The 15188-nt window shown below is 56.5% G+C and overlaps 1 protein-coding gene across 1 annotated transcript; it reads right to left on the reverse strand.

Annotated features, from left to right (window-relative positions):
• Nucleotides 1-770: 770 nt before the first annotated feature.
• On the reverse strand, nt 771-10869 carry LOC133339649 (lysozyme g-like). The gene is made up of 6 exons (XM_061547806.1): nt 10806-10869; nt 8691-8778; nt 7205-7300; nt 4445-4641; nt 2722-2860; nt 771-1715 (listed from the first exon to the last, which is right to left on the reverse strand). The coding sequence occupies exons 2-6, from the start codon at nt 8728-8730 to the stop codon at nt 1579-1581; spliced, it is 609 nt and encodes a 202-aa protein (XP_061403790.1). The 5' UTR covers nt 8731-8778; nt 10806-10869; the 3' UTR covers nt 771-1578.
• Between the last annotated feature and the right edge of the window lie 4319 nt (nt 10870-15188).

Consider the following 15188-nt stretch of genomic DNA (forward strand, 5'->3'; position numbering starts at 1 on the left):
TCATCATCATCATCACGGTGGCTATGAGATGTTGACTACCTCGCCTGGTGTACAGGAGGTCGTGGGTTCCATCTCGACCCTGACGACGCCTGCTGCTGCTGTATATGTGGAGTCTGCGTCTCTCATCATCCTCATCACGACGGTGGCTGGGAGATGTTGACTACCTCGCCTGGTACACAGGAGGTCGTGGGTTCCATCTCGATCCTGACAATGCCTGCTGCTGCTGTATATTTGGAGTTTGTGTCTCTCATCGTCATCACTTTGATAACTGAAGGTGCAATTGTATAAGTAGCTCAGTTGTTGGCGTGCGTCTCGACGGGCGCGGTTTAGCGCAAGAAAGCAAAGCGGTCAAAAAAATCAGAAAATTTTTTTTATCATCGACACCACAAACCCTTCCCACACGCAGTCACAAAGTCGCTTGAGCAGACACGACGAGTGGTGGTGCTGGTGTGGGGAGAGGAGCTCCCTCCTGATTGATTTATTATTCGATAGCAACGATACCGAAGGCAGCCGAGGTTGTTACAACTACGTAGGCGTCACGGACGGGGGGAGGGAAGCGAGGGTTCCACGCAAAGAGGCAGGAGATGGATCCACTGATTCCCGTCCATCGGGCCAACGCTGCATCCTATTCCAGCTGAAGTGGCTTAGGGGTGGATGTTATGGGTGGGGAACACGTGTGTGTCTGTGTGTGTGTCTATGTGTGTGTCTATGTGTGTGTCTGTGTGTGTGTCTGTGTGTGTGTGTGTGTGTCTGTGTGGTTGTGTGCTATGTGTGTGTCTGTGTGTGTGTCTGTGTGTGTGTGTCTGTGTGTGTGTGTGTCTGTGTGTCTCAGTCAGTCGACCCGTGGCACCTGCTGGGTCTGCCCCGTGACCTCCTGCCAGCGGGCGTTCGACACTTCACGTGGTAGCCTCAAGGTGCACATGGCCTGGCACAAGCGTCGTGGTGACGTCACCAGCACTTAGTGGTGAATGGCGGTTGTTGTTGTTGTGTGTGTGTGTCTGTGCGTGCAAGGGTTGGGGAGCGGTGGTGTAGCGGTTAGCGCTACGCTGCACTACGAACCCGGCGACCCCGGTTCGATTCCCGCTCACGGCAAACACCAGTGACGATTATCTGAACCGGTCATGGGCCTCCCCTAGGTCGACTCAGCCTCAAATGAGTACCCGGTGCGTGTCAACATCGCCACTGGGGAGACAAAGGCGGCCGGGCGTGGTGCTGGCCACCCACCCCCTCGTGTACCGTTCCAGCCTTCATAGGTGCAGCTCGCTAACAGCACTTGCCCCTACAGCCTGTTAAGGCTACACGGGGGGGGGGGTATCTTTGTCTTTGTTGGCAGGATGGGCTAAGCAAAATGGAGGTTGGGACTCGGGCCTGGTGCTGGAGGCTGCGTTGGGTGGGTCACGTGTCCACGACGAGAATGGCGGGTTAAGCAACTTGTGTAAGGTAGCAACGGGAGCGAGGTGGTGGCGGGTGTGATTGCTGGGGGAAACGTCGCTCTATCTGCGTGCGTGCGCGGTTCTTCGGAGCGATCACGGGATGGGGGGGCAGGACGGGGGGGGGGGGGGGGCGGTCTTCTTCTTTCTAGAAGTGTCCGTTGGCGCGGAGCCACTGGGCCCTGGCGACCACGTCGTTGGCGTAGTCGTTGCCCGTCGTGCCGATGTCCATGTTGGGGTACGACTGAACGTTGCCGGGCCCCGCGTTGTAGGCCGAGATGCCCCCTGCGTTCGGACACAACGTAGGCCACGCTTAGACAACAATCACTGCCCACCCGCCCGCCCGCCATTCAAGCCTTGGCGGAGTGTTGGGGCGAGCGGCGTTCACGAGCTGAGCGCCTAGGAAGCAGAGGTCGCAAACGGGTTTTGATTCCTTGCCCGTACCCGTACCCGGCCGCACCAGGGTTGCAAACGGCTACCCGTACCCGGCCGGGTACAGGTAGCCGTATCCTACCCGTACCCTACCCGAAATGAGTGACAAACGGTGACTCACCAATGACTCACGGCCTACCCGTACCCGTACCCGGCCGTACCCGTACCCTACCCATACCCGGCCGGGTAGGGTACGGGTATCGGGTACCTGATTGCGACCTCTGGGATGAAGCCATGTTGCAGGCGCGGGTGGGTTGATTCTAGGAACTTGAATTGTGAGAAGAGACAAGACGTTGTGAAATGAGTGACAAACGGTGACTCACCAGTGACTCACGGCCTACTCGTACCCGTACCCGGCCGCACCAGGGTCGCAAAAGGCTACCCGTACCCGTACCCGGCCGGGTACGGGTAGCCGGATATCGGGTAGGGTACGGGTATCGGGTACCCGGTTGCGACCTCTGCTAGGAAGGTCCAGCGGAGCTCACACGAGGGAGGTGGGCGGCCTTTGCTGGTGGGGAGCAGTCGTAGTGGAGTGGAGGTTAGCGCTACGCTGTGCTGTGAACCCGGCAACCCGACTTCCATTCCCGCTCACGGCCACCAACACCGATGGACCAGTTCTGGGCCTCCCCTAGGTCAAATCGGCCTCGAATGAGTAGCTGGTGTAGTAGCGGTGTGTAGTAGTGAACATCGCCACGGGGGAGACAAAGGCGGCCGGGCGTGGTGCTGGCCACCCACCCCCTCGTGTGTCGTGCCGGCCTTCATAGGTGCTCACGAACGGCACTTGCCCCTACAGTCTGTTAAGGCTATACGGGAGATCTTTGTCTTGTTGCTGCTGCTGCTGCTGCTGCTATTCAGGTACCTTTCATCTGCTGGTCTTGGGTCCAGCTGGGGAACTTCTTCTTGATGGAGTTGATCATGTCGATGAGGATGCCCGTCCCCTGCTTTATGTGCTCCACGCTGTCCCATGCGCCTACCGGGGTGTGGTAGCGCTTGTCCACCTAGACCCGCGCACAAACAGAGACGACAATAATCCCCCACGGAGCCTGTAACAGACTGTTGGGGCAAGTGCTGTTAGTGAGTAGCAGCAGCAGCAGCAGCTATGAAGGCTACCGGCACTGAGGTTAACACAGAGGGGGTGGGTGGCCAGCACCACGCCCGGCCGCCTTTATCTCCAGGTACGTAGTTGAGGCCGAGTGAACCTAGGGGAGGCCCATGACCAGTTCAGATATTTGTCTGAATATTTGAACCACAGGGCTCCCTCCTTCATCGGCAGCTCTCTCCGTCATCCACAGCTCTCTCCTCGTCACACAGCTCTCTCCGTCATCCACAGCTCTCTCCGTCATCCACAGCTCTCTCCTTCATCCACAGCTCTCTCGTTCATCCACAGCTCCCTCCATCATCCACAGCTCTCTCCATCATCCACAGCTCCCTCCATCATCCACAGCTCCCTCCATCATCCACAGCTCTCTCCATCATCCACAGCTCTCTCCATCATCCACAGCTCTCTCCTTCATCCACAGCTCCCTCGTTCATCCACAGCTCTCTCCATCATCCACAGCTCTCTCCTTCATCCACAGCTCCCTCCTTCATCCACAGCTCTCTCCATCATCCACAGCTCTCTCCTTCATCCACAGCTCTCTCCTTCATCCACAGCTCTCTCCTTCATCCACAGCTCCCTCCTTCATCCACAGCTCCCTCGTTCATCCGCAGCTCCCTCCTTCATCCACAGCTCTCTCCTTCATCCACAGCTCTCTCCATCATCCACAGCTCCCTCCTTCATCCACAGCTCCCTCCTTCATCCACAGCTCCCTCGTTCATCCACAGCTCTCTCCTTCATCCACAGCTCCCTCCTTCATCCACAGCTCCCTCGTTCATCCACAGCTCTCTCCATCATCCACAGCTCCCTCCTTCATCCACAGCTCCCTCCTTCATCCACAGCTCCCTCGTTCATCCACAGCTCTCTCCTTCATCCACAACTCTCTCCTCGTCACACACAGCTCTCTCCCTCCTCCTTCATCCACAGCTCCCTCCTTCACACACAGCTCTCTCCCTCCTCCTTCACACACAGCTCTCTCCTTCACACACAGCTCCCTCCTTCACACACAGCTCTCTCCCTCCTCCTTCACACACAGCTCTCTCCTTCACACACAGCTCCCTCCTTCACACACAGCTCTCTTCCTCCTCCTTCACACACAGCTCTCTCCTTCACACACAGCTCCCTCCTTCACACACAGCTCTCTCCCTCCTCCTTCACACACAGCTCTCTCCTTCACACACAGCTCCCTCCTTCACACACAGCTCTCTCCCTCCTCCTTCACACACAGCTCTCTCCTTCACACACAGCTCCCTCCTTCACACACAGCTCTCTCCCTCCTCCTTCACACACAGCTCTCTCCTTCACACACAGCTCCCTCCTTCACACACAGCTCTCTCCCTCCTCCTTCACACACAGCTCCCTCCTTCACACACAACTCTCTCCTCGTCACACACAGCTCTCTCCCTCCTCCTTCATCCACAGCTCTCTCCTTCATCCACAACTCTCTCCTCGTCACACACAGCTCCCTCCTGCATCCGCAGCTCGCCTGCATGAGCCCGAATCCGTTTCCGCCGTCGCCCCATCCGTTGACGAGGACGCTGCCAGCCCGCGACTCGCGCGATATGATGGCGGCGATGACGGCCGCGTCGACGCACTTGGCGTTGCCCGCGTCCACGATGCGGCTCTTGTAGTTCTTGAGGCGGTTCAGGTCGGTGTTCACGAGCCTCTGGGATGCTGCCACCCCTGGGGGCGGTGGTGGTGGTGGGGGAGGGCAGGAGGGCAGAGGTCGCAAATGGGTTTTTATTCTTTACCTGTACCCGGCCGCACCAGGGTCGCAAATGGGTACCCGTTCCCTACCCGTACCCGTACCCTACCCGAAATGAGTGACAAACGGATACTCACCTGTGACTCACGGGGTACCCGTACCCGGTCGGCCGGGTACGGGTACCCGTTTCCTACCCGTACCCTACCCGAAATGAGTGACAAACGGTTACTTACCACCATTGGAACCTCATTTGCCAGTAAAAATATGATAATTGTTTTTGTTACCCTTCTATCTGGCAACAAAACTGACACCTTTTTTTACAAGGAGTCATTTTTACATAGACCACAATACCTGCAGTCGTAATGCAAACAAAAAACACAACTCTGATAATGATATGCACTGTCCTTGAAGTTGATTGGTCCACACCCGAGACAGCTTTCCTTAGAGCCTAGTCTCACATGGTGTTGGACTGCCAAAACGCGCGCCTTTTGGCGTCATCTGGACCAATCAACTTCAAGGACAGTGCCCGGCCGTACCCGTACCCTACCCGGCCGGGTACGGGTAGGTTACGGGTATCGGGTACCCGATTGCGACCTCTGGGATGAAGCCATGTTGCAGGCGCGGGTGGGTTGATTCTAGGAACTTGAATTGTAAAGAAGAGACAAGACGTTGGGAAATGAGTGACAAACGGTGACTCACCAGTGACTCACGGCCTACCCGTACCCGGCCGCACCAGGGTCGCAAACGGGTATGCGTACCCGGCCGGGTACGGGTATCCGGGTATCGGGTAGGGTACGGGTATCGGGTACCCGGTTGCGACCTCTGGAGGAGGGTCAGGGGTTGGTGGTGGTGGGCTGGGCAGTTTCTTAGCGAGCGAGCGCTGAGGGTCAAGTTGTTGACTTTGAGTCGGGCTCCCCAATTTGCTCGACTGAGTGGTGGCGCTGCGTTTGGCTAATGGGAGATGTTGACTACCTCGCCTGATATGCAGGTGGTCGTGGGCTTGATCCCGGACCCTCTGACGATGCCTGCTGCTGTATATTTGGAGTCTGCGTCTCTCTCATCATCATCATCATCACGGTGACTAGGAGATGTTGACTACCTCGCCTGGTACACAGGTGGTCGTGGGTTCTATCTCGACCCTGACGATGCCTGCTGCTGTATATTTGGAGTATGCGTCTCTTTCTCATCATCATCATCACGGTGGCTGGGAGATGTTGACTACCTCGCCTGGTACACAGGAGGTCGTGGGTTCCATTCGACCCTGACGACGCCTGCTGCTGCTGTATATTTTGAGTCTGCGTCTGTGTGTGTCTGTGTGTGTCTGTGTGTGTGTGTCTATGTGTGTGTCTATGTGTGTGTCTATGTGTGTGTCTTTGTGTGTGTGTCTGTGTGTGTGTGTCTGTGTGTGTGTCTGTGTGTGTCTGTGTGTGTGTCTGTGTGTGTGTGTGTGTCTGTGTGTGTGTCTGTGTGTGTGTCTGTGTCTGTGTGTGTCTGTGTGTGTCTGTGTGTGTGTCTGTGTGTGTCTGTGTGTGTGTCTGTGTGTGTGTGTCTGTGTGTGTGTGTCTGTGTGTGTGTCTGTGTGTGTGTCTGTGTGTGTGTGTCTGTGTGTGTGTGTCTGTGTGTGTGTCTGTGTGTGTGTGTCTGTGTGTGTGTGTCTGTGTGTGTGTGTCTGTGTGTGTGTGTGTCTGTGTGTGTGTCTGTGTGTGTGTGTCTGTGTGTGTGTGTGTCTGTGTGTGTGTCTGTGTGTGTGTGTGTGTCTGTGTGTGTGTCTGTGTGTGTGTGTCTGTGGTGTGTGTGTCTGTGTGTGGTCTGTGTGTGTGTCTGTGTGTGTGTGTGTATCTGTGTGTGTGTCTGTGTGTGTGTCTGTGTGTGTGTCTGTGTGTGTCTGTGTGTGTGTGTCTGTGTGGTGTGTGTGTGTGTCTGTGTGTGTGTGTCTGTGTGTGTGCTGTGTGTGTCTGTGTGTGTCTGTGTGTGTCTGTGTGTGTGTCGTGTGTGTCTGTGTGTGTGTGTCTGTGTGTGTGTGTCTGTGTGGGTGTGTCTGTGTGTGTCTGTGTTGTCTGTGTGTGTGTCTGTGTGTGTGTCTGTGTGTGTGTGTCTGTGTGTGTGTCTGTGTGTGTGTCTGTGTGTGTGTGTCTGTGTGTGTGTGTGTGTGTCTGTGTGTGTCTGTGTGTGTGTGTCTGTGTGTGTGTCTGTGTGTGTGTGTGTCTGTGTGTGTGTGTGTCTGTGTGTGTGTGTCTGTGTGTGTGTGTCTGTGTGTGTGTCTGTGTGTGTCTGTGTGTGTGTGTGTGTCTGTGTGTGTGTGTGTGTCTGTGTGTGTGTGTGTCTGTGTGTGTGTCTGTGTGGTGTGTCTGTGTGTGTCTGTGTCTGTGTGTGTGTGTGTGTGTCTGTGTGTGTGTGTCTGTGTGTGTCTGTGTCTGTGTGTGTGTGTGTCTGTGTGTCTGTGTGTGTGTGTGTCTGTGTGTGTCTGTGTCTGTGTGTGTGTGTGTCTGTGTGTGTGTGTGTGTCTGTGTGTGTGTGTGTGTGTCTGTGTGTGTGTCTCACCGGTCACGCTCAGGTTGTCCTGGCTCGCCGTGGCCGCTGAGGCCCCCGTGGTGTCGATGTTCATCACGTTGCCATAGCAACCAGACGCCCTCACACCTACGGCCATGCAGCATCGTCATCATCATCGTCACAGTCACCATCGACGCGACCACCACGACCGAGTCACCACGTGGCTCTCACACTCAGACAGTGGCATGCACCTAGCCTGGCACAGCAGTCAACCCATGGCACCTGCAGGGCCTGTCCCGTGACCTCCTCCTGCACCTAGCCTGGCACAGCAGTCAACCCATGGCACCTGCAGGGTCTGTCCCGTGACCTCCTCCTGCACCTAGCCTGGCACAGCAGTCAACCCATGGCACCTGCAGGGTCTGTCCCGTGACCTCCTCCTGCACCTAGCCTGGCACAGCAGTCAACCCATGGCACCTGCAGGGTCTGTCCCGTGACCTCCTCCTGCACCTAGCCTGGCACAGCAGTCAACCCATGGCACCTGCAGGGTCTGTCCACGTGACCTCCTCCTGCACCTAGCCTGGCACAGCAGTCAACCCACGGCACCTGCAGGGTCTGTCCCGTGACCTCCTCCTCCTGCACCTAGCCTGGCACAGCAGTCAACCCATGGCACCTGCTGGATCTGTCCCGTGACCTCCTCCTGCACCTAGCCTGGCACAGCAGTCAACCCACGGCACCTGCAGGGTCTGTCCCGTGACCTCCTCCTCGTGCACCTAGCCTGGTACAGCAGTCGACCCATGGCACCTGCAGGGTCTGTCCACGTGACCTCCTCCTGCACCTAGCCTGGCACAGCAGTCAACCCACGGCACCTGCAGGGTCTGTCCCGTGACCTCCTCCTCGTGCACCTAGCCTGGCACAGCAGTCAACCCATGGCACCTGCTGGGTCTGTCCCGTGACCTCCTCCTCCTGCACCTAGCCTGGCACAACAGCCAACCCATGGCACCTGCTGGGTCTGTCCCATGACCTCCTGCACCTAGCCTGGCACAGCAGTCAACCCATGGCACCTGCAGGGTCTGTCCCGTGACCTCCTCCTCCTGCACCTAGCCTGGCACAGCAGTCAACCCACGGCACCTGCTGGGTCTGTCCCATGACCTCCTGCACCTAGCCTGGCACAGCAGTCAACCCATGGCACCTGCAGGGTCTGTTCCGTGACCTCCTCCTCCTGCACCTAGCCTGGCACAGCAGTCAACCCGTGGCACCTGCAGGGTCTGTCCACGTGACCTCCTCCTGCACCTAGCCTGGCACAGCAGTCAAACCATGGCACCTGCTGGGTCTATCCACGTGACCTGCTCGTGCACCTAGCCTGGCACAGCAATACAAACCATGGCACCTGCTGGGTCTGTCCACGTGACCTCCTCCTCGTGCACCTAGCCTGGCACAGCAGCCAACCCATAGCACCTGCTGGGTCTGTCCACGTGACCTGCTGGTGCACCTAGCCTGGCACAGGCATCTGCGCCGTGTGTGGAAGCCTCTCACTCACCTGAGCTCGCCAGCAACAGCAGAAGCACCGCTGACAACATGATTCACCTGGACCAAAGACAAAGGTGCCCCGTGTAGCCTGCAACAGGCTGTGGGGACAAGTGGCTTGTTAGTAGATGCGAGTAGCAGCAGACACACTCACTCACCCACTCACCAACTCACTCACCCACTCATTCACCAACTCACCCACTCACTCACCAACTCACTCAGCAACTCACTCACTCACCCACTCACTCACCCACTCACTCACCCACTCACTCACCCACTCACCAACTCACTCACCAACTCACTCACCCACCCACCCACTCACTCACCCACTCACTCACTCACCCACCCACTCACTCACCCACTCACCCACCAACTCACTAACCCAATCACCAACTCACCCACTCACCAACTCACCCACTCACCAACTCACCCACTCACTCACACACCCACTCACCCACTCACCCACCCACTCACCCACTCACTCACCCACTCACTCACCCACTCACCAACTCACCCACTCACCCACTCACCAACTCACCCACTCACCCACTCACTCACCCACTCACCCACCCACTCACCAATTCATTCACCAACTCACCCACTCAATCACCCACTCACCAACACAACCACTCACCAACCCATACACTCACCCACTCACTAACCCACTCACCAACTCATACACTCACCAACTCACCCACTCACCCACTCAATCACCCACTCACCAACACAACCACTCACCAACCCATACACTCACCCACTCACTAACCCACTCACCAACTCATACACTCACCCACACACTCACCCACTTACCAACTCATACACTTACCCACTCACCAACTCATAGACTCACCCACGCACTCACTCACCAACTCACCCACTCACTCACCCACTCACTCACCCACTCACCCACTCACTCACCCACTCTCCCACTCACCAACTCACCCACTCACCCACCCACTCACTCACCCACTCACCCACCCACTCACCCACTCATCAATTCATTCACCAACTCACCAACTCACCCACTCAATCACCCACTCACCAACACTACCACTCACCAACCCATACACTCACTCACTCACTAACCCACTCACCAACTCATACACTCACCCACACACTCACCCACTTACCAACTCATACACTTACCCACTCACCAACTCATACACTCACCCACTCACTCACCAATTCACCCACTCACTCACCCACTCACTCACCCACCCACTCACTCACTCACTCACCCACCCACCCACTCACCCACTCACTCACCCATTCACCCACTCATTCACCCACTCACCCACTCACTCACCCACTCACTCACTCACTCACCCACTCACTCACCCACCCACCCATCCACCCACTCACTCACCCACTCACCCAACCACTCACCCACTCACTCACCCATTCACCCACTCACCAACTCACTCACTCACCCACTCACTCACCCACTCACCCACTCACCCACACACCCACCCACCCACTCACTCACCCACTCACCAACTCACTCACTCACCTACTCCACTACCACCACCACTACCACCACCACCACTACCACAACTACTACCAAATACCACTAATACTACTACTACCACCACCACTACCACCACCAGTACTACCAACTACTACCACCTCTACCATCACCACCACTACCACCACCACCACCACTACCACCACTACCACCACTACAACCACCTCTACCACCACTACCACCACCACTACCACCACCACTACCACCACCACTACCACCACCAGTACTACCAACTACTACCACCTCTACCATCACCACCACTACCACCACCACCACTACCACCACCACTACCACCACTACCACCACTACCACCACTACCACCACCTCTACCACCACTACCACCACCACTACCACCACCACTACCACCACCACCACTACCACCACCACTACCACTACCACTAGCACTACCACCAGCACTACCACCACCACTACCACCACCAGCACTACCACTACCACTAACTACCACCACCACTACCACCACCTCTACCACCACTATTACCACCACTATTACCACCACTACCACCACCACCTCTACCACCACCACCAGCACTAACTACCACCACCTCTACCAGCACCAGCACTCCACCCCGTGTGTCCTCTCACGTTCTCTCGCCCTGAGACGCTCTCTGCACAGCCCTCTCTGCTCTCCTCGCTGCTTATAAAGGCGACGGACGTCCAGGCAACGTTGGTCATCTTCACCGCACCCATAGCAACAACAACAACGACAACAACAACGACAACAACAACGAGGACGAGGCCTTGGACGTGAGAGTTCCACCAGCTGGCGTGACACACGCTGCTGTTGCTGCTGCTGATGTTGGGTGTTGGGGTGACGTGAGGTCGAGTGGTGGAGGTGGTGGTGGTGGGGGTGGTGATGGTGGGGGGGGGGTGGAGGTGGTGGTGGGGGGAGGTGGTGGTGGTAGTGGAGGTGGTGGTGGGGGGGGGGGGTGGTGATGGTGGGGGGGGGGGGAGGTGGTGGTGGGGGGAGGTGGTGGTGGTAGTGGAGGTGGTGGTGGGGGGAGGTGGTGGTGGTAGTGGAGGTGGTGGTGATGGTGGGGGGGGAGGGGTGGTGGTGATGGTGGGGGTGGGGGGAGGTGGTGGTGGTGGTGGTGGTGGTGGTGGGGGGGGAGGGGTGGTGGTGATGGTGGGGGTGGGGGGAGGTGGTGGTAGTGGAGGTGGTGGTGGTGGTGGGGGGGGGGGGTGGAGGTGGTGGTGGGGGTGGGGGGAGGTGGTGGTAGTGGAGGTGGTGGTGGTGGGGGGGGGGTGGTGGGGGTGGTGGTGATGGTGTTGGGTGTTGGGAGGGAGGGGGTGACGTGAGGTCGAGTGGTGGAGGTGGTGGTGGTGGTGGTGGTGGGGGGGGATGATGGTAGGGGTGGTGGAGGTGGGGGTGGTGGTGGGGGTGGGGGGAGGTGGTGGGGGTGGTGATGGTGGGGGGGGGGGGAGGTGGTGGTGGGGGGAGGTGGTGGTGGTAGTGGAGGTGGTGGTGATGGTGGGGGTGGGGGGGGGTGGTGGTAGTGGAGGTGGTGGTGGTGGGGGGGGGGGGTGGAGGTGGTGGTGGGGGGAGGTGGTGGTGGTAGTGGAGGTGGTGGTGATGGTGGGGGTGGGGGGGGGTGGTGGTAGTGGAGGTGGTGGTGGTGGGGGGGGGTGGTGGGGGTGGTGGTGATGGTGTTGGGTGTTGGGAGGGAGGGGGTGACGTGAGGTCGAGTGGTGGAGGTGGTGGTGGTGGTGGTGGGGGGGGATGATGGTAGGGGTGGTGGTGGAGGTGGGGGTGGTGGAGGTGGTGGTGGGGGTGGGGGGAGGTGGTGGTAGTGGTGATGGTGGGGGGGGGGGAGGTGCGGATGGTGGGGGTGGTGGTGATGGTGGGGGTAAAGGTGGTGGTGTAGGTGATGGTGGTGGTGGTGGTGGGAGTGGTGGTGGTGGGGTTGTGGTAGTAGTGTTGGAGGTGGTGATGGAGGTGGTTGGTGGTGTAGGTGGTGGTGGTGGTAGTGTTGGTGGAGGTGGGGGTGTAGGTGGTGGTGTAGGTGGTGGTGGTGGAGTAAGTGTAGGTGTTGGTGGTGTAGGTGGTGGTGGTAGTGTTGGTGGAGGTGGGGGGGGTGTAGGTGGGGGGGGGGTGTAGGTGTTGGTGATGGGGGTGGTGGTGGTTGAGGTGGGGGCTGGTGGTAGTAGTGGTGGAGGTGGTGGTGGTGGTGGTGGTGGAGGTGTTGGTGGTGGTGGAGGTGTTGGTGGTGGTGGAGGTGTTGGTGGAGGTGGGGGGGGTGGTGGTGGAGGTGGTGGGGGTGGTGGTGGAGGTGGGGGTGTTGGTGTTTGTGTAGGTGATGGTGGAGGTGGCGGGTGTGGAGTTGGTGGTGTAGGTGGTGGGGGTGGTGTAGGTGGTGGGGGTGTTGATGTTTGTGTAGGTGATGGTGGAGGTGGGGGGGGGGGTGTAGGTGGTGGGGGTGTTGATGTTTGTGTAGGTGATGGTGGAGGTGGGGTGGTGTAGGTGGTGGGGGTGGGGGGGGTGATGGGGGTGGTGGCAGCTGTCACGTCCCTGGCTCGGGGTGCGGCTGAGTCCACAAACGCCACGAGGTCGTTCGAGGACAGCAGCAGTAGTAGCAGCAGTAGCAGCAGCAGTAGCGGCAGTAGCAGCGGCAGTAGCAGCAGCAGTAGTAGCAGTAGTAGTAGCAGTAGTAGTAGCAGTAGTAGTAGCAGCAGCAGCAGTAGCAGCAGCAGTAGCAGCAGTAGTAGCAGTAGTAGCAGCAGCAGCAGTAGCAGCAGCAGTAGTAGCAGTAGTAGCAGTAGTAGCAGCAGCAGTAGCAGCAGTAGTAGCAGTAGTAGCAGCAGTAGCAGCAGCAGTAGTAGCAGTAGCAGCAGGAGCAGTAGCAGCAGTAGTAGTAGCAGCAGCAGTAGTAGTAGCAGCAGCAGTAGTAGCAGCAGCAGCAGTAGTAGTAGCAGCAGCAGTAGTAGCAGCAGCAGTAGCAGCAGCAGTAGCGGCAGTAGCAGCGGCAGTAGTAGTAGCAGCAGTAGCAGCAGCAGTAGTAGCAGTAGTAGCAGTAGTAGCAGTAGTAGCAGCAGTAGCGGCAGTAGTAGCAGCAGTAGCAGCAGCAGTAGCAGCAGTAGCGGCAGTAGTAGCAGTAGTAGCAGCAGCAGTAGCAGCAGCATGAGCAGCAGCAGGCAGCGTCAGGGTCGTGATGGAGCCCGCGACCTCCTGCGCACCAGGCGAGGTCGTCAACATCCCGCGTGGAACTTCAAATCGCACCATCAACAACAACAACAACATTCATAGACCCCACCAAGACCACAACAACAACAACATTCATAGACCCCACCAAGACCACAACAACAACAACATTCATAGACCCCACCAAGACCACAACAACAACAACATTCATAGACCCCACCAAGACCACAACAACAACATTCATAGACACCACCAAGACCACAACAACAACAACATTCATAGACCCCACCAAGACCACAACAACAACATTCATAGACACCACCAAGACCACAACAACAACAACATTCATAGACCCCACCAAGACCACAACAACAACAACATTCATAGACCCCACCAAGACCACAACAACAACAACAGTCATAGACCCCACCAAGACCACAACAACAACAACATTCATAGACCCCACCAAGACCACAACAACAACAACATTCATAGACCCCACCAACACCACAACAACAACAACAACATTCATAGACCCCACCAAGACCACAACAACAACATTCATAGACCCCACCAAGACCACAACAACAACAACATTCATAGACCCCACCAAGACCACCACAACAACATTCATAGACCCCACCAAGACCACCACAACAACAACATTCATAGACCCCACCAAGACCACAACAACAACAACATTCATAGACCCCACCAAGACCACAACAACAACAACATTCATAGACCCCACCAAGACCACCACAACAACAACATCCATAGACCCCACCAAGACCACAACAACAACATTCATAGACCCCACCAAGACCACAACAACAACAACATTCATAGACCCCACCAACACCACAACAACAACAACAACAGCCATAGACCCCACCAAGACCACAACAACAACAACATTCATAGACCCCACTAAGACCACAACAACAACATTCATAGACCCACCAAGACCACAACAACAACAACATTCATAGACCCCACCAAGACCACAACAACAACAACATTCATAGACCCCACCAAGACCACCACAACAACATTCATAGACCCCACCAAGACCACAACAACAACAACATTCATAGACCCCACCAAGACCACCACAACAACAACATTCATAGACCCCACCAAGACCACAACAACAACAACATTCATAGACCCCACCAAGACCACAACAACAACATTCATAGACCCCCACCAACACCACAACAACATTCATAGACACCACCAAGACCACAACAACAACATTCATAGACCCCCACCAAGACCACAACAACAACAACAGCCATAGACCCCACCAAGACCACAACAACAACAACATTCATAGACCCCCACCAAGACCACAACAACAACATTCATAGACACCACCAAGACCACAACAACAACAACATTCATAGACACCACCAACACCACAACAACAACATTCATAGACCCCACCAAGACCACAACAACAACATTCATAGACCCCACCAACACCACAACAACAACAACAACAGCCATAGACCCCACCAAGACCACAACAACAACAACATTCATAGACCCCACTAAGACCACAACAACAACATTCATAGACCCCACCAAGACCACAACAACAACAACATTCATAGACCCCACCAAGACCACAACAACAACATTCATAGACCCCACCAAGACCACAACAACAACAACATTCATAGACCCCCACCAGACCACAACAACAACAACATTCATAGACCCCACCAAGACCACAACAACAACAACATTCATAGACCCCCACCAAGACCACAACAACAACATTCATAGACACCACCAAGACCACAACAACAACAACATTCATA

Source organism: Lethenteron reissneri, unplaced genomic scaffold (genome assembly GCF_015708825.2).
Source record: "Lethenteron reissneri isolate LAM-NWPU_2019-01 unplaced genomic scaffold, ASM1570882v1 scaffold_1938, whole genome shotgun sequence".
NCBI lineage: Eukaryota > Metazoa > Chordata > Hyperoartia > Petromyzontiformes > Petromyzontidae > Lethenteron > Lethenteron reissneri.

What these genes read in the sequence shown, in the direction of transcription:
- LOC133339649 (XM_061547806.1), bottom strand. Translation starts at nt 8,730, where the DNA reads ATGTTGTCAGCGGTGCTTCTGCTGTTGCTGGCGAGCTCAG. An exon ending in GCTGTTGCTGGCGAGCTCAG is followed by an intron (nt 7,301 to 8,690) that starts GTGAGTGAGAGG and finishes GCATGGCCGTAG; the next exon opens with GTGTGAGGGCGTCTGGTTGC. An exon ending in ACGGATTCGGGCTCATGCAG is followed by an intron (nt 2,861 to 4,444) that starts GCGAGCTGCGGA and finishes GCGCGGGTCTAG; the next exon opens with GTGGACAAGCGCTACCACAC.